We start from the raw sequence: 23,869 nt of genomic DNA, 5'->3' as shown, positions 1-23,869 counted from the left end.
ACTGTGTTTGTGCGTGTCTCTCTGTGTCTCTCTGTGTCACTGTGTGTCTGTGCGTGTCTCTGTGTGTCTCTGTATGTCTCTGTGTGTCTGTGCGTGTCTCTGTGTGTCTCTGTGTGTCTGTGCGTGTCTCTCTCTGTGTCTCTGTGTGTCTGTGCGTGTCTCTCTGTGTGGCTGTGTGTCTATGCGTGTCTCTCTGTGTCTCTGTGCGTGTCTCTCTATGTCTGTCTGTGTCTCTGTATGTCTCCGTGTGTCTCTGTGTATCTGTGTGTCTGTGCGTGTCTCTCTGTGTCTCTGTGTGTCTCTGTGCGTGTCTCTCTGTGTCTCTGTGTGTCTCTGTGTCTCTCTGTCTCTGTGTGTCTCTCTGTGTCTCTGTGTGGCTGTGTGTCTGTGCGTGTCCCTCTGTGTCTCTGTGTGTCTGTGCGTGTGTCTCTGTGTCTCTCTGTGTCTCTGTGTGTCTCTGTGTGTCTCTCTGTGTCTCTGTGTCTCTGTGTCTCTCTGCGTCTCTGTGTCTCTGTGTGTCTCTGTGTCTCTGTGTGTCTCTGTGTCTCTGTGTATCTCTATGTCTGTGCGTGTCTCTCTGTGTCTCTCTGTCTCTCTGTGTCTCTCTGTGTCTCTGTGTGTCTCTGTGTCTCTGTGTATCTCTATGTCTGTGCGTGTCTCTCTGTGTCTCTCTGTGTCTCTGTGTGTCTCTGTGTCTCTGTGTGTCTCTCTGTGTCTCTGTGTCTCTGTGTGTCTCTGTGTCTCTGTGTGTCTCTGTGTCTCTGTGTATCTCTATGTCTGTGCGTGTCTCTCTGTGTCTCTCTGTGTCTCTCTGTGTCTCTCTGTGTCTTTGCGTGTCTCCACCGGAATCTCACCACCAGAGACACGTGGGGGGTGGCGAGGGGGGAAATCCCCGCGTCACTGAGACCCCCCGCCCCCCACACCCCCCACGCCCCCCGCCCCCGCCCCCACGCCCCCCGCCCCCCCGCCCCCCACGCCCCCCGCCCCCACGCCCCCCGCCCCCCGCCCCCCCGCCCCCCCGCCCCCACGCCCCCCACGCCCCCCGCCCCCGCCCCCCCGCCCCCGCCCCCCCGCCCCCTCGCCCCCCCGCCCCCCCGCCCCCACGCCCCCCCCCGCCCCCGCCCCCCCCGCCCCCCCTCCGCCCCCCCCGCCCCCTCGCCCCCCCGCCCCCGCGCCTCCTCGCCCCCACCCCCGCGCCCCCCACGCGTCACTGTCGAGAACTCGGGTGACGTCACCCGGCACTCCCTCGCGCTCGCCCGGCCGTGTTGTTGAGTGTGGTGAGTGAGTGTGGTGAGCGTGGTGATCGTGGTGAGTGTGGTGAGTGTTGTAAGGGTTGGTGAGCGGTGTGTGTGTGTGCTGTGTGTGTGCTGTGTGTGCTGTGCTCTGTGTGTGTGCTGTGTGTGTGTGTGTTCTGTGTGTGTGGTGTGTGTGAGTGCTGTGTGTGTGTGGTGTGTGTGTGTTCTGTGTGTGTGTGGTGTGTGTGTGTTCTGTGTGTGTGTGGTGTGTGTGTGCTGTGTGTGTGTGGTGTGTGTGTGCTGTGTGTGTGTGGTGTGTGTGTTCTGTGTGTGTGCTATGTGTGTGTGCTATACGCTGAACTTCTTTCGCACCGTACGTAGCCAAACGTGGTAATCGGAGGTGCAGTGTTGAGTCTATGGGCAGTGTTGATTCTATGGGTAGTGTTGAGTCTATGGGCAGTGTTGATTCTATGGGTAGTGTTAAGTCTATGGTGGAGTGTTGAGTCTATGGGGCAGTGTTGAGTCTATGGGGCAGTGTTGAGTCTATGGGCAGTGTTGAGTCTACGGGGCAGTGTTGAGTCTATGGGTAGTGTTGAGTCTATGGGTAGTGTTGAGTCTATGTGCAGTGTTGATTCTATGGGTAGTGTTAAGTCTATGGTGGAGTGTTGAGTCTATGGGGTAGTGTTGAGTCTACGGGGCAGTGTTGAGTCTATGGTGCACTGTTGAGTCTATGGGCAGTGTTGAGTCTATGGGGCAGTGTTGAGTCTATGGGCAGTGTTGAGTCTATGGTGCAGTGTTGAGTGTATGGGCAGTGTTGAGTCTATGGGTAGTGTTGAGTCTATGGTGCAGTGTTGAGTCTATGGGTTAGTGTTGAGTCTATGGGCAGTGTTGAGTCTATGGGCAATTTTGAGTCTATGGGGCAGTGCTGAGTCTATGGGTAGTGTTGAGTCTATGGGCAGTTTTGAGTCTATGGGCAGTGTGTATGCTGGACTTCTTTCGCACCGTACGTGAGTGAGTGAGTGAGTTGGCCGAGGGCTTCATTGCCTTCACGGCCGTCACCTCACCCATGAATCTCCCGCTCCGGCTTCTCATCCTCTTGTCCACCACCTCCTCCTCCTCCATCTCCTGCACAACCTCCACCACCTCCACCAACGCCTGCAACATCACCTCGTCCACCAACGTTCGAGGTGAGAATCTCAGCACCTGTTCACTCACCTGTTCACTCACCTGTTCACTCACCTGTTCACTCACCTGTTCACTCACCTGTTCACTCACCTGTTCACTCACCTGTTCACTCACCTGTTCACTCACCTGTTCACTCACAAAGGCTCATTCCTAGCAGCGTGCTTCAGCCGCACCGAACCTCACAAAAAATTAACCCGTAAAAACAAAGTTTTTCACTATAAATCCTTTATGTGCGTGTTCAATGGGCCACAACCCAGCCCACATTGGTCTTTGAAACGGGCGGCTAGAGTCCTCTCGTCCTCTGGCTGGAGATGGCTGCCACCTATGGGTCAGATGATTGCCTGCCACCATTAAGCAATTGGTAATTAAATAGACTTTTTTTTACCTAAAAAGTGTAAAATTTTGGGGGGAAATTTTCACGAAAAGAAATTGTCACGCACAACGAGTCTGTGTGCAAAATGTCAGCTCGATTGGATCACGGGAAGTGGGTTAAAAAACGACCGAAAGATTTGCACGGTCGCAAGCGCGCAAGCAAGCAAGCAAGTGAACTTAATATAAAGGATTTAAAAATAATATCCAGGTGCCTACCTTGGCTCCTCCCACCCTCAACCAGTATATATACAAATACTGTGTTCTTGTAATTTCTCTCACTTGATACAGCTATCGTGCTGTGACTGTTCCACCTGAAGACGGAGGCTTGTGTTGCCTCCGAAACGTCGTGATTTTATTTTATTTTTATTTTACTTTTATTAATTTGAATTTTTTACCTACGTGACTTTACCGAAAAAACCTAAGAATATCTTCACTCACCTCTTCGCTCACCTCTTCACTCACCTCTTCGCTCACCTGTTTTACTCCGCAACACACACAGCCGCTTGAATGCTGCACCTTTTGTTGATTGGCTGCGTCGGGTGGTGGAGGGTTTAACGACACAAATTTACGTATCGTAGTGTAGAGTATAGTGTAGTGTATAGTGTAGTGTATAGTAGTGTAGTGTATAGTAGTGTAGTGTATAGTAGTGTAGTGTATAGTAGTGTAGTGTATAGTGTAGTGTATAGTGTAGTGTATAGTAGTGTAGTGTATAGTGTAGTATATAGTAGTGGAGTATATAGTAGTGTATAGTGTAGTGTATAGTAGTGTTTCTATAGTTATAGTGTTAGTGTATAGTGTAGTTATAGTTAGTAGTGTATAGTATAGTGTATAGTATAGTGTAGTGTAGTGTATAGTGTAGTGTATAGTAGTAGAGTGTAGTGTATAGTGTGTAGTTTATTAGTGTAGTGTAGTGTAGTGTTAGTAGTGGTGTATGTAGTGTAGTGTAGTGTTAGTGTATAGTGTAGTGTATAGTAGGTGTAGTGTTAGGTGTAGTGTTAGTGTTTAGTAGTGTCAGTAGTGTATAGTGTAGTGTATAGTAGTGTAGTGTATAGTGTATAGTGTAGTGTTAGTGTAGTAGTGTAGTTTAGTAGTGTATAGTGTAGTGTATGTTGGTAGTGTGTTAGTAGTGTGTATAGTAGTGTATAGTATGAGTGTATAGTATAGTGTATAGTGTAGTGTATAGTAGTGGAGTGTATAGTAGTGTAGTGTATAGTGTAGAGTATAGTAGTGTATCATAGTGTATTGTATTTTAGTGTATTGTATAGTATAGTAGTGTATTGTAGTGTATAGTAGTGTATAGTGTAGTGTATAGTAGTGTAGTGTAGAGTATAGTAGTGTAATGTATTGTATAGTAGTGTAGTGTATAGTTTTGTAGTGTATAGTAGTGTATAGTGTAGTGTTATAGTTAGTGTAGTGTATAGTAGTGTATAGTGTAGTGTATAGTAGTGTATTAGTAGCGCAGTGTATTTTTAGTGTATAGTAGTGTAGTGTATAGTGTAGAGTATAGTGTATAGTAGTGTATAGTGTATAGTAGTGTAGTGTATAGTAGTGTATAGTATAGTAGTGTATAGTAGTGTAGTGTTTAGTGTAGAGTATAGTGTATAGTAGTGTAGTGTATAGTAGTGTAGTGTATAGTGTAGTGTATAGTGTAGAGTATAGTGTATAGTAGTGTAGTGTTTAGTTTAGAGTATAGTGTATAGTAGTGTAGTGTATAGTAGTGTAGTGTATAGTGTAGTGTATAGTGTAGAGTATAGTGTATAGTAGTGTAGTGTTTAGTGTAGAGTTATAGTGTATAGTAGTGTAGTGTATAGTAGTGTAGTGTATAGTGTAGTGTATAGTAGTTGTAGTGTATAGTGTAGTGTATATTATGGATAATATTGGTCGTGAAAGCTTTACCACTGCCGCTAAGTAGTCCGAGATAGAACGGTTTAATATTCTTTATACTCTTTTTGGTTTTTTTCGGTAAAGTCACGTAGAAGAAAATAAAAATTATTTTATTTCAAAAATTATTTTATTTTATTTTCTACCTACGTGACCAAAGAGCATGAATTCCTGCAGTCACGAAAGCTTCAAATCAAGATTGATATTTACTTTGTTAGACCGGATGTCACGGACTTTTCACGAAGTTCTCTTATCACGTTCACGATGCTGGGTGGATGGATGGGGATGGCGAGGCGGGGTTGGATGCTGTGTGCTATGCATAATAAACACATTGTCCTGCGGAGGGAGCTGGTGTAGGAACGTTGGGTTGCTCGGTCAATGGCCTGCAGGGTCAACGGCGGCGTGGTGTATTCCGGCAAATATGCCCCGGACTGTGAGGGCGAGCACAAGCCGGCGTGAGTAGGTGAAACGTTGAGTTTTATAAGGGCACCACGGGGTGACCCAGCCCCTCCCCACCCAGCCCCCTCCCACCCCCCACCCCAGCCCCATCCTCCCCACCTAGCCCCATCCTCCCCACCTAGCCCCCTCCCCACCCCTCCCACCCCAACCCAGCCCCACCCTCCCCCACCCAGCCCGTTCCCACCCTCCCCACCCAGCCCGTCCCCACCCCTCCCCACCCAGCCCCTCCCGACCCCAGCCCCTCCCCACCCAGCCCCTCCCCACCCTGCCCCCACCCTCCCCACCCAGCCCCTCTCCACCCCTGCCCTCCCCCACCCAGCCCCTCCCCACCCTCCCCTCCCCACCCAGCCCCACCCAGCCCCCTCCCCACCCTCCTCACGAAAGCTTCAAATCCAGATTGACCCAAAAGAATACGAATCGGGATTGACCCCTAAACAGGTCACGGTGCCCACGTGCCCCGCGTGGCCCGCGTGTCGTTTAAACTCACCGGCGCGCGCGAGCCCAAGTTAACCACTCCAACCCGGCTCGTACGGGCCGGTACATCGGAGGCTTTTGCACGGACGCATCTATTGGCCGTGCTTAGGGCTGCGTTGAAACCCAACGTTCGGTCTTCACGGACGGACATTTGGGTGGACGTTTTACGTTTCCGCCCGTTTACAATCGCGGAAACGCTGTAACTACGTGTGGAGGGTGGTGGGGGGGTTCGCGTGGGAAATAATAAAAAAAAAACCCGCGTCCAGAACACACAAAGATAAAGACAAAGATCCCCCGTATAGCCTTAACAGGCTGTAGGGGGCAAGTGCTGTTAGCGAGCACCTATGAAGGCTGGCACAGCACACGAGGGGGTGGGTGGCCAGCACCACGCCCCGACCGCCTTTGTCTCCCCAGTGGCGATGTTTACACACCGCACCAGGTACTCATTTAAGGCTGAGTCGACCTAGTGGCGATGTTTACACACCGCACCAGGTACTCATTTCAGGCACACACACACACGCGCGCGTAATATATTTTTAAATGTTTATTTTTATTTATTCTCAGAAAATGTTCAACCCCCCTTTTCGTGCGGACTCGATGTGACCACGCGAATGTTTTGTGGTGGCTTTAGGGGGGAGGGGAGGGGAAGGCAGGGACGACTTCCTTGTTTCTGTTCCAAAACGGTGACTCATGAATTGTGTGTTGAGGTTTCGCTTCGGTTTCTTGTTAAACCTCCTCCGAGTGGGTCTCTCTGCCTGCTGCCGCAGCTACAACCCACTCACACCCTTCTTCCGGTACTTGTGGACGTGTGTGTGAGTGCGTGTGCGCGTGTGTGGGTTGGTTGGCCAACGTTATCGATAAAAAAGCCAAATTTGGCTCAACATAATTTTGCAGAACTCTATTTAAAGTAAGAAATTGTTTTTCATGGACCGATTACACATCACGTGGGATTTTCCAGGTGAAATATTTTTCCGAAATTTAAAAAACTTTTTTTTTACTCATTGATTCCTCCCTAACCGCCCAGGGTCTGACTCTTTCTGTCTCGCCCATCATCATCGCCACTGTGTTCAGCCAGCAACAACACACGCACCAACTCGACTCACTGACTCAACCACTTACTCACCACACCGAGTACATAGAGGACCGCAGAACTTGGGGGAGAAAATGCAGCACCAGCTGACCACGCAGCTGCTGCTGCTGATGATGATGCTGATGCTGCTGATTGCTGCTGATGCTGATGCTGCTGCTGCTGATGCTGCTGATTGCTGATGCTGCTGATGCTGCTGCTGCTGATGCTGCTGATGCTGCTGATGCTGATGCTGCTGATGCTGCTGCTGCTGCTGATGCTGCTGATGCTGATGCTGCTGCTGATGCTGATGCTGCTGATGCTGCTGATTGCTGATGCTGCTGATGCTGCTGATGCTGCTGATGCTGATGCTGCTGATGCTGCTGCTGATGCTGCTGATGCTGCTGATGCTGATGCTGCTGCTGCTGATGCTGCTGATGCTGCTGATGCTGCAGCTGATGCTGCTGCTGCTGCTGATGCTGCTGATGCTGATGCTGCTGATGCTGATGCTGCTGATGCTGCTGCTGCTGATGCTGCTGATGCTGCTGATGCTGATGCTGCTGATGCTGATGCTGCAGCTGATGCTGCTGATGCTGATGCTGCTGCTGCTGATGTTGATGCTGCTGCTGATGCTGCTGATGCTGCTCGTGTCTGTGGTTCCTCATCAGGCGTCGTGGTGACGAGATGTTAACTACCTCGCCTTGTGGTCGTGGGTTCGATCCCGACACCGATGCCTGCTGTATATTTGTAGTTTGCGTGTTCTCCCTGTGGTCGCGTGGATTTTTTTGTCCGGGGTCCACTGTTTTTTCCCTACTCCGCATTTAGAATCAACATGCATTTCCACACGATAGCCCAGTGGGCCTTGCCTGGTAGAATAAAAAAATATTGTTTTGGAAGTTTATATAATTACAGGACTTGCCCCAACAGGCCTGTGTGTGTTTCTGCGCATGCTACTCGGAGGAGACCTTGAATTTTTTTGGCGATACGTTTTGTTTCGATTGAAAGCTTTCGTGACTGCAGAGATTCATCTTATTGGTTCTTTCGGTAAAGTCACGTAGAAGGGAAGTAATAAAATAATAAAAATAAAACAATAAAATAATTCTCACGACGTTTCAGCCACAACGCAAGCAGCCGTCCTCAGGTGAAGACCAGGTCTGTCGGGGAGACAGACCTGGTTATTTTATTACTTCCCTTCTACGTGACTTTACCGAAAGAACCAAGAAGATGGATACGTTTTGTGTCATCGCAGAAATGAAGCCCTTGCCAACGCCACAAAACGTGACCTTGACTGGACGGAACTTCTTCTTCAAGCTCAAGTGGCAAGCTCCTGCCGACTGCGAGAACTGCACATACGAGGCGCGGTGGCAACAGTAAGATTCCTCCTCCATGGCGCCTCGCCAAAGACGAGGGCTGTTCGGCTTCGGGGCTGTTCCGCGCTGCCGGTTTTACCCGATGAATGGCGAGAGAGCAAATTCTGTCACCGGTCAGGGTTTGCCGCGCGTACGCAAACGCGTGCGGTGGGGAGAAAACGAGTGCGGGTGCTACCACCTCTCGCAAAGACGTCTTGGCGGGGAGTGGAAGAGGGTCATCAATTTGCCCTCCCGTAGTGGGGAGAGACAATTCTGCTGGCATGGATGGCAGATACGGTCAACCCTTGTTAAATCGACACATTTTGGTTCATCTGGCTTTTGTCGAATTATCCAATATTCCTGAATTATGTACAATAAGTGGTAATCCCCCAGTGCCTCCTGCCCCAATTTAAAAAAAAATATTTTCCAAACTTTTCACACACCAAAACACAAAGACAAAGATCCCCCGTGTAGCCTTAACAGACTGTAGGGGCAAGTGCTGTTAGCGAGCACCTATGAAGGCCGGAACGGCACACGAGGAGGTGAGTGGCCAGCGCCACGCCCGACCGCCTTTGTCTCCCCAGTGGCGATGTTTACACACCGCACCAGGTACTCATTTGAGGCTGAGTCAACCTCGGGGAGGCCCAGGACCGGTTCGGATAATCGTCACTGGTGTTGTCCGTGAGCGGGAATCGAACCCGGGTCGCCAGGTTCATAGCGCTAACCGCTACACCACCATACGCATTGACACACACACAGACACACCCAGCCCGCATCAGTTCCATCCAACGCTTTGGATTTGTCCCGCCGACTTAAGCCCCTCTTCTACGACCACTTGATGTCGGCGTAGACGACACTTCCCAGAGGGTTGGCTTGCACACGGTGCGCACGTAGGGTAAAGTCCAAAACCACGCGCACCGCCGCAAGACCGAGCCCATTGTTTTGGTCGTGACGTGCGCCGTCCTTCCCCGTGCGTGCCCAAATCGGACCCATCCGGTACGGCGAATTCGGCTCGTGGCGAATTGCTCATGCACCGTTTCTACGCCGACAGCGCCCCAATTCCGAATGACCAAATTGCCGAAATGACGAATGCACGTCAAAGGCTTAATTCGCTCCGCTAGCATCGAAAGTTATCCCTTTTTCACCCGGAAAACGTACTTTAAAAATATTTAAACAATAGATATGAATACGTAAAGATGCTAACGGCATTAGAAACACATAATATTAAAAGAAACGTGGTTAATCGGTGCATTAATTAATATTTACTGTGCCTACAAAAGCCCGTTGTTAACAGGGAAATGGTCGGTAAACAAACACATTGGGCTCTATGGAGGCACTACTCTACTATACACTACACTACAATACACTACACTACTATACACTACACTATACTCTACACTACACTACTATACACTACTATACTATACACTACACTATACACCAGAGGTGGGACAAAGTCATTGTTATGCAAGTCCAAGTCGAGTCGCAAGTCATCAAATTCATGACTCGAGTCTGACTCGAGTCCAAGTCACATGACTCGAGTCCACACCTCTGCTATACACTATACTATACACTACACTACTATACACTACACTATACACTACACTACTATACACTACACTATACTCTACACTACACTACTATACACTACACTACTATACACTACTATACTATACACGACACTATACACTACACTACTATACACCATTACTATACACTACACTACTATACACTACACTACTATACTATACACTACACTACTATACACTACACTACTATACTATACACTACACTATACACTATACTATACACTACACTACTATACACTACACTATACTCTACACTACACTACTATACACTACACTATACTCTACACTACACTACTATACACTACTATACACTACTATACACTACACTATACACTACACTACTATACACTACACTATACACTACACAATACACTACTATACACTACACTACTATACACTACACTACTATACACTACACTACTATACACTACTATACACTACTATACACTACACTACTATACACTACACAATACACTACACTACTATACACTACACTACTATACACTACACTATACTCTACACTACACTATACACTACTATACACTACTATACACTACACTATACACTACACTATACACTACTATACACTACACTATACACTACACTACTATACACTATACACTACACTATACACTACTATACACTACTATACACTACACTATACACTACACTACCATACACTACACTACTATACACTACACTATACACTACACTACTATACACTACTATACACTACACTATACACTACACTATACACTACTATACACTACTATACACTACACTATACACTACTATACACTACTATACACTACACTATACACTACACTACTATACACTACTATACACTACTATACACTACACTAAACACTACGCTACTATACACTACGCTACTATACACTACACTATACACTACACTATACACTACTATACACTACTATACACTACACTATACACTACTATACACTACTATACACTACACTATACACTACTATACACTACTATACACTACACTATACACTACTATACACTACTATACACTATACTATACACTACTATACACTACTATACACTACTATACACTACACTATACACTACTATACACTACTATACACTACTATACACTACACTATACACTACTATACACTACTATACACTACACTATACACTACTATACACTACTATACACTACTATACACTACACTATACACTACTATACACTACACTATACACTACTATACACTACACTGAAACTGCCGTTTTGCGTTACCGCCCACAGCTACGGCTCCAACAGTTGCAACACGGAGGACTGCAGTCCTGGTAACGTCGGCGCTGCAACAAGCTGCGAGCTGTCCATCTCCCAGGACATGCTGATGGACAAGATCATCGTTGATGTGCGCACCACGTCAACGCAGATCGACAGCTCTTCCGCGTGGGTGCAAATACGTTGCCTGCCTAGGAACGTCGGTGAGTTAAACCTCGACTTGAAACTTTCGTGACTGCAGGGATTCATCTTCTTGGTTCTTTCGGTAAAGTCACGTAGAAGGGAAGTAATAAAATAATAAAAAAAACATAATAAAATAATTATCTTTCGATTTAAAGCTTTCGTGACTGCAGGGATTCATCTTCTTGGTTCTTTCGGTAAAGTCGTCACGTAGAAGGGAAGTAATAAATAATAATAATATTATGTTTTATTTTTATTATTTTATTACTTCCCTTCTACGTGACTTTACCGAAAGAACCAAGAAGATGAGTTAAACCTCGCGGCGACGTGACGATCCAGACGCGTAGAGTCCCGATGCGCCATGGATAAGGCTTTGGGGGCAGGCCTGCGTCTTGAGGCGATCCGGCCGTACGTAATGGCGCCCCTCGATACGGATTAATGCGCCGGTTATTCACGCTTCGTTCGGCTCAGTATTGGACCGCGTTTTTCATCATCTCTCCCATCGGTCCTCCCCTCCCTCCCTCCCTCTTTTTTTCTTTCCTTTCGATCATGGGCGCCATAGTAGCTAGGAGATGTGAACTACCTCGCCTGGTATAAAGGAGGTCGTGGGTTCGATCTCGACCCTGACACCTGCTGCTGTATATTTTGAGTTTGCGTGTCTCTCTCTCTCGCCATCATCTTCAAGGTGGCTAGGAGATGTTAACTACCTCGCCTGGTATAAAGGAGGTCGTGGGTTCGTATCCCGATGCTGACGCCTGCTGCTGTATATTTGGAGTTTGCATCTCTCTCTCATCATCATCATCAAGGTGGCTAGGAGATGTTGACTACCTCTTCTCCTCCCCTTCCATCCCTCTCCCTCTCCCATCCCCCTCCTCCCCCCCCATTCCTCCCATCCCTCTCCTCCCGCCCCATCCCTCTCCTCCTCCCCCCATCCCTCTCCTCCCCCCCCATCCCTCTCCCCTCCCCTCCATCCCCCTCCTCCCCCCCCATCCCTCCCATCCCCCTCCTCCCCCCCCATCCCCCTCCCATCCCCCTCCTCCCGCCCCATCCCTCTCCTCCCCCCCCATCCCTCCCATCCCTCTCCTCCCCCCCCCCCATCCCTCTCCCCTCCCATCCCTCTCCTCCCCCCTCATCCCTCCCCTCCCATCCCCCTCCTCCCGCCCCATCCCTCCCATCCCTCTCCTCCCCCCCATCCCTCTCCTCCCCCCCCCATCCCTCTTCCCTCCCATCCCTCTCCTCCCCCCTCATCCCTCCCCCCCATCCCTCCCCTTCCATCCCTCTCCCCTCCCATCCCTCTCCTCCCCCCCCATCCCTCCCCTTCCATCCCTCTCCCCCCCCCATCCCTCTCCTCCCCCCCATCCCTCCTCCCCCCCATCCCTCCCCCCCCCCCCTCCCCTCCTGCCACCAGTCGAGCTCGATGCCCCACGCGTGACCCTGTTCAAGGAGGGCGACAGTCTGCGGCTGGCCGTCACTCCTCCCGAGTTGAACCACCTGGACGGGGAGAATGTGGTCCTTGACACTTACAGAGCAGTCATCACCGCCGCCGGGGAGCAAAACCACAACGTGAGTCGTCGTCATGGTTATCGTCGTCGTAGTGATTATCATCGTCGTCGTCGTCATCGTCATGGTTATCGTCGTCGTAGTGATTATCATCGTTGTCGGGATTATCATCGTCATGGTTATCATCATCGTCGTGATTATCGTCGTAGTGATTATCATCGTCGTCGTCGTCGTTTTCGTCATGGTTATCATCATCATCTTCCTGATCATTGGCCAGAATCGGAATATTTATTTTGACTGCGCCTACATACTCACCCGCCTCTGTCTCTCTTGTAAAATGAACTCGCCCAGGCGTTCCCCTTTGCGCTCTCAATATGTAGAGATCCACACCGATGCACTGCATGGACAAACCGCCCTACGTCCATCTGTCCACACCAAAAGAGAATAGAGTAAAACCTTGGATTGCGAGTAACTTGGTCTGCGAGTCTTCTTGGTTCTTTCGGTGAAGTCACGTAGAATGGAAATAATACAATAATAAAAATAAAACATAATAAAATAATTCTCACGACGTTTCGACCACAACGCAAGCGAGCTGGCGGTCCAGGACCCGCACAAAGCACGGGTTCAAACCGCCAGGAGATTTACCGGCTGAAAGCGATGATGGGAAAGGTTAAGAAACAACCGACCCCCTCCCCGTAGCGCTAACGGCGTCATCGCCATCACCACCGCCACTTGGCGGTGGCGAGGCAACGTGGACTGGCCGATGCGTGGCTCCGAGGAGAGCACGCTTGAAGGGTTGACTGTGGAGGGTGGCGCTCGTAACGACGCGGTATGGCGCGTGTGCCGGTGTGTTGTTTTCCTGCCGTGAGGGCTCGCATGTTGGAAATGACTCCAGCGCAATCGCAGCTGGAGGAATAAAGTTGTCTGCAAAGTCAAAATCTCTCTCGCTCGCTCTTTCTCTCGCTCGTTCTCTCTCGCTTGCTCCCTCTCGCTCGCTCGCTCTCTCACTCGCTCTCTCTCGCTCGCTCGCTCTCTCTTTCTCTCACTCTCTCTCTCGCTCGCTCCCTCTCGCTCGCTCTCTCTCGCTCGCTCTCTCTCTCGCTCGCTCTCTCTTTCTCTCGCTCGCTCTCTCTCGCTCGCTCTCTCTCGCTCGCTCTCTCTCGCTCGCTCTCTCTCGCTCGCTCTCTCTCTCTCACTCTCTCTCGCTTGCTCTCTCTCTCTCACTCGCTCTCTCTCGCTCGCTCTCTCTCGCTCGCTCTCTCTCTCGCTCGCTCTCTCGCTCGCTCTCTCTCTCTCTCGCTCGCTCTCTCGCTCGCTCTCTCTCTCTCTCGCTCGCTCTCTCACTCGCTCTCTCTCTCGCTCGCTCGCTCTCTCTTTCTCTCACTCTCTCTCTCGCTCGCTCGCTCTCTCTCTCTCTCGCTCGCTCGCTCTCTCTCGCTCGCTCTCTCTCACTCTCTCTCGCTCGCTCTCTCTCTCTCACTCGCTCTCTTTCTCTCTCTCTCTCGCTCTCTCTCGCTCGCTCTCCCTTTCTCGCGCTCTCTCTCTCACACTCGCTCTCTTTCTCTCTCTCTCTCGCTCGCTCTCTCTCGCTCGCTCTCTTTCTCTCTCGCTCTCTCTCTCACACTCGCTCTCTGGCTCTCTGCGCTTTCAGGAGGAAGTGGAATTCCAAGGGAGCGAGTTTACGTTCCCCGTGAACGGCAGCATATTCAGGACGCTGAGCAAGCCGAGGCTGTGCGTGAGGGTGCATGCGGTGGTCACCATCGGGTCGTGGGAGAAGGAGACGGAGAAATCCACGGAGGAGTGCGCGCAGTTCAGCCGGGAAGGTGGGGACGAGCGACGCGCTGATGTCCTTGAAACAATCTCGTAGCTTTCGATTGAAAGCTTTCGTGACTGCAGGGATTCATATTCTTGGTTCTTTCGGTAAAGTCACGTAGAAGGGAAATAATAAAATAATACAAATCAAACATGATAAAATTCTCACGGCGTTTCGATTGCAACACAAGCAATCATCATTTATTATTTTTCGATTTAAAGCTTTCGTGACTGCAGGGATTCATCTTCTTGGTTCTTTCGGTAAAGTCACGTAGAAGGGAAATAATAAAATAATACAAATCAAACATGATCAAATTCTCACGGCGTTTCGATTGCAACACAAGCAATCATCATTTATTATTTTTCGATTGAAAGCTTTCGTGACTGCAGGGATTCATCTTCTTGGTTCTTTCGGTAAAGTCACGTAGAAGGGAAATAATAAAATAATACAAATCAAACATGATCAAATTCTCACGGCGTTTCGATTGCAACACAAGCAATCATCATTTATTATTTTTCGATTTAAAGCTTTCGTGACTGCAGGGATTCATCTTCTTGGTTCTTTCGGTAAAGTCACGTAGAAGGGAAATAATAAAATAATACAAATCAAACATGATAAAATTCTCACGGCGTTTCGATTGCAACACAAGCAATCATCATTTATTATTTTTCGATTTAAAGCTTTCGTGACTGCAGGGATTCATCTTCTTGGTTCTTTCGGTAAAGTCACGTAGAAGGGAAATAATAAAATAATACAAATCAAACATGATCAAATTCTCACGGCGTTTCGATTGCAACACAAGCAATCATCATTTATTATTTTTCGATTGAAAGCTTTCGTGACTGCAGGGATTCATCTTCTTGGTTCTTTCGGTAAAGTCACGTAGAAGGGAAATAATAAAATAATACAAATCAAACATGATCAAATTCTCACGGCGTTTCGATTGCAACACAAGCAATCATCATTTATTATCTTTCGATTGAAAGCTTTCGTGACTGCAGGGATTCTTATTCTTGGTTCTTTCGGTAAAGTCACGTAGAAGGGAAATAATAAAATAATACAAATCAAACATGATCAAATTCTCACGGCGTTTCGATTGCAACACAAGCAATAATCATTTATTATCTTTCGATTGAAAGCTTTCGTGACTGCAGGGATTCTTATTCTTGGTTCTTTCGGTAAAGTCACGTAGAAGGGAAATAATAAAATAATACAAATTATGTTGCGGTCGAAACGTCGTGATAATTTTTATTGTTTTATTAGTATTATTTTATTATTTCCCTTCTACGTGACTTTACCGAAAGAACCAAGAATATAATCTCATAGCTGTCAACCCATCACGGTTTACCCCGTATTCTTGCCCAGGGAAATAGAGTGTTCAGGTCCCTGCGGCGTACAGCCGTTTCAACACGGGCACACATTTTTATTTTGTCCATGTGTTTGTGTTTCTTCCTTGTGATGGTGACTTTGTAGGATGAACGTTGAGATTTATAAGTGACATGGGGTGACCAATTCGGTCTGAGTTGGTCTGTAATAAGGTAGAGGGCACTGATCAGGGGTTGACAGGTTTGTAGTGGTAAGTGTACTAGTGGTGAGTGTCGTAGTGGTGAGTGTACTAGTGGTGAGTGTAGTAGTGGTGATTGTATTAGTGTCGTGGTGAGTGTACTAGTGATGAGTGTAGTAGTGGTGAGTGTACCAGTGGTGAGTGTAGTAGTGATGAGTGTAGTAGTGATGAGTGTAGTAGTGGTGAGTGTACTAGTGATGAGTGTACTAGTGGTGAGTGTAGTGGTGAGTGTAGTGGTGAGTGTACTAGTGGTGAGTGTACTAGTGGTGAGTGTAGTGGTGAGTGTAGTAGTGGTGATTGTATTAGTGTCGTGGTGAGTGTACTAGTGATGAGTGTAGTAGTGGTGAGTGTACCAGTGGTGAGTGTAGTAGTGGTGAGTACCAGTGATGAGTGTAGTAGTGGTGAGTGTATTAGTGTCGTGGTGAGTGTAGTAGTGGTGAGTGTACCAGTGATGAGTGTAGTAGTGGTGAGTGTATTAGTGTCGTGGTGAGTGTAGTAGTGGTGAGTGTCTATTTATCTGTGTTTCTCCCTTGTGATGGTGACTCTGTAGGATGAACGTTGAGATGTATAAGAGGCACGGGGTGACCAATAAAGTGTCTGCATTGGTCTGTAATAATGTAGCCACTGATAAGTGGTTGACAGGTTTGCAATCTCTTAACTTGTGCCGGCCTTCACAGGTGCCACCCGCCACTAACAGCACTTGCCCAAACGGTCCGTTAAGGGGCTACGCAGTTGAGCGACAGTCACATCCTCGTCTGTTTTGTGTCTCCGCGCAGAGCTGAACACGCTTCTGCTGGTGCAGCTGCTGCTGCTGTCGATCTTCATCATACTGGTGACGGCCGTTGGCTACTACTTCACGATGCAGTACTTACACGTCGCCAATGACCGCCTGCCCTTCGTGCTGGTGAGAGCGTCGGCACTGTCGTCACCGATGTCGTCGTCGCCAGTGACGGAACCGCACAATCTGCGGTGCCCTCTACCTTATTACAGACCTGTAAAATCACCGTCACAAGGGAAAAACACAGACAAAAAAATGTGTTTTGCCCGAATTGAAACGGCTGTACGCCGCCTGTAGCCGAAAACTCAATTTGCCCTGGACAAGAATCGGGGGTAAAAAAAAAACCGTGATGGGTTGACAGCATTGGGACTGGGACTAAACAAATCGGCGCCCCGGCAGTTTAATATTATTAAACGCGCTGGCACCAACAAAATAATTGGGGCTGTTGGAGGCGGCTAAGATGTCGCGACGTGACGACGACGACGACGACGACGACGATGGCGGGGGGGTGATGTTGTCGTCCGACATCGTTTGTGGGGGCGGAGGGATGGGGGGTCCCCGTTTGGGCCGGGAGACAAAGTGAAAACAAGGAATGGGGTTGCCGGCCAGGAAGAATATTTGGGGCTGCCGAATATATGAAGCAAGTGAGAGGGTAAAAGGGCAATGAAGCGTACACACACTTATAGAGGGAATGAAATATTTTTATTAAAAAAAAAAAATCTTTTTACTCTGATCACATCTGCAATTTGGCCACACATACTTGCAATACGTTTCTCTAATCTTAACGTTCAGTTGTGTGCCGTGGCGACCTTCACAGGTGCTACTCGCCAACAGCACTTGACCCAACGCTCCGTTGAAGGCTACGCGTGGGGGCGGGGATCTTTGTCTGCGTTCCCTTCTCAGGCCGACCTGCTGCCGGACGAGGGCAGCGACAAACACCCGACGCCGGGATCCCACCACGGGCCCCCGGCGGCCCGGCCCTGCCACGAGCCTGACTCGCACCCCATCTCCGTCGTGGCGGTCGTCGACTGCCCCCGCAGCGGCTACGACCGCGTCGCGATCTGCGCCGTGGCCCACGACTGCGGCCGCCGCGGCTCGCCCTCCGAGGGGTTCCCGCGCGAGCGGCGTCGCCCACCTAATCCTCCTCCGCCGGCGGGTGGCAGGGCGAGAGAGATGGTGGCAGGACGAGGAGGAAGAGGACGAGGAGAGACTGGCGGCGAGCCAGGCCCTGTCGTTGGACGAGATCCCGCTCGCCGGCGCCGCACTCGTCACGGACACCGAAGGGCACCGGCTGGCGGACGCCGCTTATTCGGGCGTCGCCATGCCGCTGTTGGAGGTCGCGGGGGGGCGACAACAGCAACGGCGGCAGCAGCGAGCGCCTCTACAGGGGGAGCGACGCGGACGAAGACGACGACTGCCCCGGCGTCTGCTCATGAGCCGGCTGGCGGCGCCCGGCGAGTGCGGCATCGACGCCGGGGTGGCTGCTGGGGGAGGCGGCGGCGGCGGGCGGCGAGTGGCAGCCCGTCTGCGCTGCAGCTCAGCGACATCTCGTCGCTCTTCGCTCCCGCGTGAAAGGCGGCGTGAAAGGCGGCGTGAAAGGCGGCGTGAAAGGCGGCTTGAAAGGCGGCGGGCGGCGGGGGAAAACTGCTCGCCTGCGATTTGTACTGGACGAGGATGATGGGTGGGTGGTGGTTGGGGGGGGGTAGGGGGAGATTTGCACTTTTAGGGGGGCTCGCTTTGCGCCGCCCCACCTCGTCTCGGCTGTTCTGCTGCTGCGGCCGAGTAATGGTGGCCCCCCCTCCCCGCCACCCCCCCGCCCCCCCCCCTTTACCCCCCCCGCCCCCCCTTTTTACCCCCCCCTGCCTCTCCCACCAGTCGCAGCTGTCCCTACGCAGGCCTGGCCTGCTAAACGGTTATGGAGGGCTTCGTTTGGCCGTCGTCCCCTGAAAGTCGGATAACAACTGCCAGCAACGTGAGTGGGTCACACGAGGAACAATGGATAGTGTCGTCGTCGTCATCGTCGTCGTCGTCATCGTCGACAAAAAATCATCGGCAGCCACGGTCAATCCGCTGCTGGACGAAAGGCATCCCTACGTGACTTTACCGAGAAAAAAAAAAAACCTAAGACTACGAATCCTTGCAGTCACGAAAGCTTCAAGTCTAGAAGTGTGGAGTTACGGTTGTTTTACCGCACCTCGCCCACGCCGGCCCCCTGCGCGTCCCAGGCTGCGAGGGAGAGCGTCGACGCCGGGAGCATAGAAGCGCGCGGCGGCACAGTACAACCATGTGCTTGTTACGCCGCGCTACCCCCTCTTCCACGCAGGAGCCACTGGGCCACGACGACCCAAGTTGAGCAAGTGGCCAGGTCGCCTCTATGCAGGCTCAAGTCGCCCATCAAGCAAGAGGTCGCACGGATTTTGATTCCTTACCCGTACCCGGCCGCACCAGGGTCGCAAACGGGTACCCGTACCCGGCCGTACCCGTACCCTACCCGTACCCGTACCCTACCCGTACCCGGCCGGTAGGGTAGGGGTATCGGGTACCCGATTGCGACCTCTGGGATGAAGCCATGTTGCAGGCGCGGGTGGGTTGATTCTAGGAACTTGAATTGTGAGAAGAGACAAGACGTTGGGAAATGAGTGACAAACGGTGACTCACCAGTGACTCACGGCCTACCCGTACCCGTTACCAGGCCGCACCAGGGTCGCAAACGGCTACTCGTACCGGCCGGGTACGGGTAGCCGGGTATCGGGTAGGGTACGGGTATCGGGTACCCGGTTGCGACCTCTGCCCGTCAAGTTTCTGAGCCCTTGCCACGAACTGGGGGGGGGAGATTGGGTCGGAGTGTGACACTTTATTGACGCCGGTGAGAACTGGGAAGCGATCATCCCGGGACGTCCCCGTCGGCAACAAATCTGTTTATTTATTGAGCGTCTTCGCCGCGGCGGAGGCGGGCGGCGGCTTTGTTTTGCATTTCGTAACAAATAAAGCGCGGGCTACTTGGGGCTTTCTGGCGGATACGATTCTGTGCGAGTCTCGTGGTGTGGAACAGCTCGCGTCAAAGCGTTCATACCCTGAGGTATGAATGGTTTGGTGTGAGGGGAGTGGCGGGTGAGGGGGTGCGGGGGGGGTGTCGTTTGCTCGTCAGTACGGGAATTACATTGAGAGACGGAGCACGTGGGAGAGAGAGACACAGAGACAGAAAGACAGGGATACACAGAGACAGAGAGAGACACAGAGATACAGAGAGAGATACATGGATGCACAGAGACATACAGAGACACACAGAGACAGAAAGACACAGAGAGACACACAGATACACAGAGACAAAGACACAGATATAGAGAGACACACAGAGACAGAAAGACACAGAGAGAGACAGACATCGAACACGACACCACGCGGATGATTGAAAGCGGAGCGAGAGTGTGGGGGGGAGGGGGTTTGAGGGAGGGGGGGTTGGAGGCATGGCGACGTCACGGCCACACGTGACCAAGGCCACCGACCACGGCCGAGGTTCACGGTGACGTCATGGGCGTGGTGAGTGGGTGGGGCGTCTTTGTTCATCCGCGGGGGGGGGGGGGGGTCCTCAGTCAGGGGGGGGAGGGGTGTCCGGGGGGGGGTCCGCGGGGGGGGGGGGGTCCGTGGGGGGGGGGTCCACGGGGGGGGGGGGGTCCGTGGGGGGTGGGGGGGTCCGCGGGGGGGGGGGGGGTCCGTGGGGGGGGGGCTACAAAAGCACTTCGCTTTGTCTTTTCCTTCCTTTCCTGCACCCGGCAACGTCCGCGGATATTTACGGGAACGGCGTTTAGTTTTGTGGTTCGGCCTAGGGGAGCCCCCGATGGCAGCTTGCCCCCCCCCCCGCCGGTTCTATTCGGCGCTGCCCGGCACCCCGGTAAGGGAGAGGGGAGGGGGGGGGGGGTTCCTCCCGTTGGTGTAAACGGCAACAGCGGACAGCGGTCCCCTCCACTCCTCCTCTTCAGCTAGGAGATGTTGACTACCTCGCCTGGTACGCAGGAGGTCTTGGGCGGTTCGATCCCGACCCTGACGACGCCTGCTGCTGTGTATTTGGAGTTTGCGTGTCTCTCATCATCATCATCACGGTGGCTAGGGGACATGTGAACTACCTCGCCTGGCACGCAGGAGGTCTTGGGCGGTTCGATCCCGACCCTGACGACGCCTGCTGCTGTGTATTTGGAGTTTGCCGTGTCTCTCATCATCATCATCACGGTGGCTAGGACATGTGAACTACCTCGCCTGGTATGCAGGAGGTCTTGGAGGGTTCGATCCCGACCCTGACGACGCCTGCTGCTGTGTATTTGGAGTTTGCGTGTCTCTTTTTCTCTCCCCGTGGTCGCGTGGATTTTTCTCCAGGGTCACTCCGGGTTTTCCCCTCCACATTTCAGAATCGACGTCACGCGTTTAGACGATTTGGCTCCTGCTATACATTTCCACGTGGTGGTGGTGATGATGATGATGCCCACTTCGGCGAGCAATCATTTGCGATAGCAAGGTCGCTTCCGACAAACAGTTACGTGGCAAGCTCAGTGGAGGCCTTAACCTGCTAGGATAATAAAAAAAAGTTTACAGTTTAGTTTTATTCATCTTCTTCTTGCTGCTCTCTCTGCCGTTGAAGTCCCTCTCCACGCTCCCCAACCTCTTCTTCCCCGACCTCTCCACGCTCCCCGACCTCTCCACGCTACCCGACCTCTCCACGCTCCCCGACCTCTTCTTCCCCGACCTCTCCACGCTCCCCGACCTCTTCTTCCCGACCTCTCCACGCTCCCCGACCTCTTCTTCCCCGACCTCTCCACGCTCCCCGACCTCTTCTTCCCCCGACCTCTCCACGCTCCCCGACCTCTCCACGCTCCCCGACCTCTTCTTCCCCGACCTCTTCTCCACGCTCCCCGACCTCTCCACGCTCCCCGACCTCTTCTTACCCGACCTCCCCACGCTCCCCGACCTCTCCACGCTCCCCGACCTCTCCACGCTCCCCGACCTCTTCTTCCCCGACCTCCCCACGCTCCCCAACCTCTTCTTCACGCTCCGCTCCACGCCGCCTGCTTCTTCCCTTCTCCCTGCGCACGGCGGCCAATCTGTCGCCGCTCCCTCTCTCGGACTCCTCCTCCTCCTCGTCGTCCACCACACGAACAACGTCCACGCTCACCACCTCCTCCTCGTCCACCTTCCTCCTCATCTTCTTCTTCCTCCTCTTTGTCGACTTCTCGTCGTCGTGGTCGTTTGCCCGACGGCGGCTGGAGACGCTTGCCCTCCACGTGAACTCGTCCGTTCACCACACCGACATCCGGCTGAGCGTCCTCTCCTCCACCACCACCTCCTCCACCACCTCCACCATCACCTCCACCACCACCGGACACCGACACCACCAGCACCTCCACCGACATCACCACCGACATCACCACCTCCACCACTGACACCACCACCTCGACCACCACCTCGACCACCGACACCTCCACCACCACCTTGACCACCACCGAAACCACCAACACCACCGACACCACCACCACCACCACCTCGACCACCACCGACACCACCACCACCACCTCGACCACCACCGACACCACCACCACCACCGACACCACCACCGACACCACACGACACCACCACCATCTCCGGCCGCTAGCACCGCCGCTGCTGCCGCTGCCGCCGCCGCCGCGGCGACCTCTCCCCGGGCGACGGCGGCTTTCCTGAGCACCTCCTCGCCCGACACGGCCGCCTGCCGCAGGGCGCTCGGCAATCTCCTCCTCATCGTCGTCGTCGTCGTCGTCGCTCTTCTTCTTCGTCTTCCTCTTCGCCGTGCTGCGGTCGAGATACAGGAGGGCAAGTGAGCGCAGGGCCGCTATCGTGCACAGAAAATACACGCACACACCGCACACACACACACCGCACACACACTCAACACTATACACACACACCGCACACACCGCACATAGACTCAACACTACCCATAGACTCAACACTATACACACACACCGCACACACACCGCACACACCGCACATAGACTTAACACTACACACACACACCTTCAACACACACACACACCGCACACACACCTTCAACACACACACCTTCAACACACACACCTTCAACACACACACTGCACATACACACACATCGCACACACACCTTCAACATACACACCTTCAACACACACACCGCACACATACACACACACGCACACAGACTCAACACTGCCCATAGAGTCAACACTGCCCATAGACTCAACACTACCCATAGACTCAACACTGCCCATAGACTCAACACTGCCCATAGACTCAACACTGCCCATAGACTCAACACTGCCCATAGACCTCAACACTGCCCATAGACTCAACAACTACCCATAGACTCAACACTGCCCATAGACTCAACACTACCCATAGACTCAACACTACCCATAGACTCAACACTGCCCATAGACTCAACACTGCCCATAGACTCAACACTGCACCAAGGACTCAACACTGCCCATAGACTCAACACTGCCCATAGACTCAACACTGCCCATAGACTCAACACTGCCCATAGACTCAACACTGCCCATAGACTCAACACTGCCCATAGACTCAACACTGCCCATAGACTCAACACTGCCCATAGACTCAACACTGCCCATAGACTCAACACTGCCCATAGACTCAACACTGCCCATAGACTCAACACTGCCCATAGACTCAACACTACCCATAGAGGAGGAGGAGGGGGGGGGGAGGAGAGGAGGAGGAGGAGGAGGAGGAGGAGGGGGGGGGGAGGAGGGGGGGGGGAGGAGGGGGGGGGGGAGGAGGAGGAGGAGGAGGAGGAGGAGGAGGAGGAGGGGGGGGGGGGGGGAGGAGGAGGGGGGGGGGGGGAGGGGGGGGGGGGGGGGGGAGGAGGGGGGGAGGAGGAGGGGGGGGGGGAGGAGGAGGGGGGGGGGAGGAGGAGGGGGGCGGGAGGAGGGGGGGGGAGGAGGGGGGCGGGAGGAGGGGGGGGGGAGGAGGGGGGGGGGGGAGGAGGAGGAGGGGGGGGGGAGGAGGGGGGGGGAGGAGGAGGAGGAGGGGGGGGAGGAGGGGGGGGGAGGAGGGGGGGGGAGGAGGAGGAGGAGGGGGGGGGAGGAGGAGGAGGAGGGGGGGGGGAGGAGGAGGAGGGGGGGGGAGGAGGAGGAGGG

The 23,869-nt window shown here is 52.2% G+C and overlaps 1 protein-coding gene across 1 annotated transcript; it reads left to right on the top strand.

Annotated features, from left to right (window-relative positions):
- The first annotated feature begins 1,220 nt into the window (after nucleotides 1-1,220).
- Nucleotides 1,221-18,352, top strand: LOC144741325 (uncharacterized). The gene is made up of 7 exons (XM_078623905.1): nucleotides 1,221-2,422; nucleotides 7,922-8,042; nucleotides 10,887-11,074; nucleotides 12,460-12,614; nucleotides 14,203-14,374; nucleotides 16,705-16,832; nucleotides 17,610-18,352. The coding sequence occupies exons 1-7, from the start codon at nucleotides 2,302-2,304 to the stop codon at nucleotides 18,276-18,278; spliced, it is 1,554 nt and encodes a 517-aa protein (XP_078480031.1). The 5' UTR covers nucleotides 1,221-2,301; the 3' UTR covers nucleotides 18,279-18,352.
- The last annotated feature ends 5,517 nt before the right edge of the window (nucleotides 18,353-23,869 follow it).

Source organism: Lampetra planeri, unplaced genomic scaffold, assembly GCF_965212315.1.
Source record: "Lampetra planeri unplaced genomic scaffold, kcLamPlan1.2.h2 scaffold_504, whole genome shotgun sequence".
NCBI classification, from domain to species: domain Eukaryota; kingdom Metazoa; phylum Chordata; class Hyperoartia; order Petromyzontiformes; family Petromyzontidae; genus Lampetra; species Lampetra planeri.
The sequence above is the reverse complement of the archived record's forward strand: the minus strand, read 5'-3'. Positions and strand labels throughout refer to the sequence as shown.

Excerpts from the sequence above, each read along its gene's own strand:
- LOC144741325 (XM_078623905.1), top strand. The coding sequence starts at position 2,302 with ATGAATCTCCCGCTCCGGCTTCTCATCCTCTTGTCCACCACCTCCTCC. Across the intron at positions 2,423-7,921 it reads CTCGTCCACCAACGTTCGAG|AAATGAAGCCCTTGCCAACG; the intron begins GTGAGAATCTCA and ends GTGTCATCGCAG. Across the intron at positions 16,833-17,609 it reads ACCGCCTGCCCTTCGTGCTG|GCCGACCTGCTGCCGGACGA; the intron begins GTGAGAGCGTCG and ends TTCCCTTCTCAG.